The sequence below is a fragment of the Chiloscyllium plagiosum genome, chromosome 47 (assembly GCF_004010195.1).
Source record: "Chiloscyllium plagiosum isolate BGI_BamShark_2017 chromosome 47, ASM401019v2, whole genome shotgun sequence".
NCBI lineage: Eukaryota > Metazoa > Chordata > Chondrichthyes > Orectolobiformes > Hemiscylliidae > Chiloscyllium > Chiloscyllium plagiosum.
Genome location: NC_057756.1, coordinates 8707705 through 8710975, shown reverse-complemented (window position 1 = coordinate 8710975; position 3271 = coordinate 8707705). Strand labels below are relative to the sequence as shown.

The following is a 3271-nucleotide window of genomic DNA, read 5'->3' as shown; positions in this document are numbered from 1 at the left end:
GAATGAGCTGCCAGAGGAAGTGGTGGAGGCTGGTACAATTGCAACATTTAAGAGGCATTTGGATGGGTATATGAATAGGAAGGGGTTGGAGGGATATGGGCCGGGTGCTGGCAGGTGGGACTAGATTGGGTTGGGATATCTGGTCGGCATGGACGGGTTGGACTGAAGGGTCGGTTTCCGTGCTGTACATCTCTATGACTCTATCTCTCTAACCCCCTCCAGCCCCTACAATAACAGTGTAATGTGTGTGAATTTGATGCAGCCAGTTGAAGGTTGCCGGAGGGTCCGTGCTGAGTCAGAGCACTGCGCTGATGAGGGGTATAAAAGATCTCTCGGCCACTGTTTGTTCTGAGAGCTTTCTCTGGGTCTTGACGCCAAAGTTTGCCCCTCGACCAATAACACTAAAGAACTAATGCTAGGGGGAGCTTGCCGATGTGTTTTGGGGAACATGGAGGTGATGGGAGGCGCTATGGAAATGCAGATTCTGTCCAGTCTGCAGGCCAGATTGGGGCTTGTTGGTTTGATTCCTCTGACTGTCCCTTTTCTTCCTCCCAGGTGCCCGGAGGTTTATACCAGTCTGCTGCAGTGTGGCCCCAGTATCCTCACAAGCTGGTCCAGTACGCTACCTTCTACCAGCCCGTGCCCCTGGTCAGCTACTACTTGATGCCAAGGCTGGACAAGGTCCTGAGACCTCCCCCCGGCTTCCTCCTGTCTCAGGGACAGACACAACACTCGAAGTTTGGCAAACGGTACAAATGACAGGAATCCAGTCCGGAGAAAGAGATCGAATACGTCCCTTAGCTTGTACTGAGGCTGCTGTGCTGGACAGAACTGTGTCCGTTCGCACAGGCAGTCTGCAAGGAAGAGAATTGTACATCTGTGTGTGTGTGTGTGTGTCTCAGAGTGTGTGAGAGACAGTGTGTGTGTATATGTGAGAGAGTGTGTGTGTTTGTGTGTGAGAGAGGAGGAGGAGAAAGGGTCACACTGCCTGTGTGTGTATGTATGTGTGTGAGTGTGTGTGCAGAAAGGTCACTCTGCCTGTATATATGAGTATGAGATCCACACTACTGCTCCTGTGGGGCTGTGTATATTTTCTCTGGCATGGAGACAGTGTCTGTCATAAATCTAGAAGCTCAGGTTTTTCACCAAATACGGAATAGATTTTTTTTAGATTAGATTACTTTACAATGTGGAAACAGGCCCTTCGGCCCAACAAGTCCACACCGACCCGCCGAAGCGCAACCCACCCATAGCCCTACATTTACCCCTTACCTAACACTACGGACAATTTAGCATGGCCAATTCACCTCACCTGCACATCTTTGGACTGTGGGAGGAAACCGGAGCACCCGGAGGAAACCCACGCAGACACTGGGAGAATGTGCAAACTCCACACAGTCAGTCGCCTGAGGCGGGAATTGAACCCGGGTTTCTGGCGCTGTGAGGCAGCAGTGCTAACCACTGTGCCACCGTGCCACCCAATAGCTCTGATCCTGTGTACCTGTTTAAATTAATGTCCCGTTGGGCTTGTAGAGTATGTAATATTGGTATTTTTCCTGACCCCTCATTGCTCATTCATGTTGAAATTTGAGCCCCACTCGGGTTTTTAAAGCAAACTAAGATTTGATGCCTGCCATTGCTGAATAGCCCAAAGAGTACTGGGGGTGGAACAGACTGGAGCCTGTGGGGTCAGAAACTGGCAATGAAATAATGTGTTCGGCAATATTTATTTGGCAATTTAAAAAATATCCTTTTTTTTGTTTTGGAGAACTTTTCTCATTGGGGGGGGCAGGGGTGGTGAGGTGTTGAGGAATAAAGTCTGGACTCTGGGATTTATTTTAAGCTGCTGCTCCCCCTCCATGTGTGAATAGTTGTTGGTGTCTCTCCCACCCAGGCTAGGTAAGGATCTCCCTCCTCTACACCCCTGCTGAAGAGATAAAACGTAGAACAGCACAGTACAGGCCCTTCAGCCCTCGATGTTGTGCCAACCTTTTTATCCTACTCTAAGATCATACTAACCTACATACCCTTCATTGTACTATCATCAGTGTGTCTAGTCAAGAGATGCTTAAATGTCCCTAATGCATCTGACTCAACTACCATGCCACTCTGTGTAAAGAACCTAGCTCCAACATCTTCCTGAAATGTTCCTCTAATCACCTTTAAAATTAAGTCCTCTGCCCCTGTGATAGACATCTCCACGATGGGAAAATGTCTCTGGCTCTCTATGCCTCAACAACTTGTACACCCCTATCAAGTCATCTCTCGTCCTTTTCCGCTCCAGTGAGAAACGCTCTCACTCCCTCAACCTTTCTTTGTAAGACATGCCCTCCAGTCCAGGCAGCATCCTGGTAAATCTCCTCTGCACCCTCTCTAAAGCTTCCACATCCCTCCTCATAATGAGGTGACCAGAACTGGACACAATATTCCAATTGTGGTCTAACCATGGCTCCATAGAGCTGCAGCATAACCTTGCGGCTCTTAAACTCAATCCCCCTGTCCATGAAAGCCAACACACCATACACCTTCCTAACAATCCTGGCAGCTTGGATTCTCCTGAATATTCCATTCATCTCCGGAACACGTCTGGTGCTTCTGACCCAGGGATACAAGCTCCCCAGGGGCTGGGGGAGTGGGAGTTAACCCCCTGGCACAGACCCACTTTCCACACCTCCAACCCCCTTCCTTGTCTCTCGATCCTTTACAGAAATCAGAATAATGACAGCAGACTTGAAAAGTGTTACTGTTCCAATTTGTGAATGGGAGTGTTTTTATAATGAAACTTGATATTTATTGACTGTACATTTGTGTTCCCAATTGTGAATTGAATAATAATTGCTGGGTTGCTGTCATCGTCTCACTCACCCTATTTGTTCTGTTTTGTTAAAATTCATGTACTTCCTGCATGAATGCCTAAGAAAACAAGTACTACCCAAAATGTCTTAAATACAAACCTCCCCTTAACACGCCACTCGCCAGAAGAATAGCAGAGCAATGAGAAAACTAACCTTCCAGCTCAGCGAGCAAACCTACATCCAGAACTTCAACCTGAGCTACAAATCTTCTCAATTTCCCCAATACCATTTCCTGACTTATAAGGATCTCCTTCATGCTTGACCTTGTGTCCCCAGCATTTCCTGTAGATCATTTGTGTCTTCCTTAGTGAAGACCAATCCAAAGTATTTGTTTAACTGGGTTGTCATCTCTTTGTTGAGAAAGTGAGGACTGCAGATGCTGGAGATCAGAGCTGAAAATGTGTTGCTGGAAAAGC

General features: G+C 47.6%; 1 protein-coding gene across 4 annotated transcripts in view; it reads left to right on the top strand.

Annotated features, from left to right (window-relative positions):
• Positions 1-948, top strand: part of LOC122544201 (protein BTG3-like) — a 9555-nt gene extending 8607 nt beyond the window's left edge. For all 4 annotated transcript variants that reach the window (XM_043683257.1, XM_043683255.1, XM_043683256.1 and 1 more), the window contains exon 5: positions 556-948. In XM_043683257.1, coding sequence (XP_043539192.1) covers positions 556-759 — 204 coding nt within the window. In that variant the 3' untranslated portion in view covers positions 760-948. The remainder of the gene's footprint in view (positions 1-555) is intronic.
• The last annotated feature ends 2323 nt before the right edge of the window (positions 949-3271 follow it).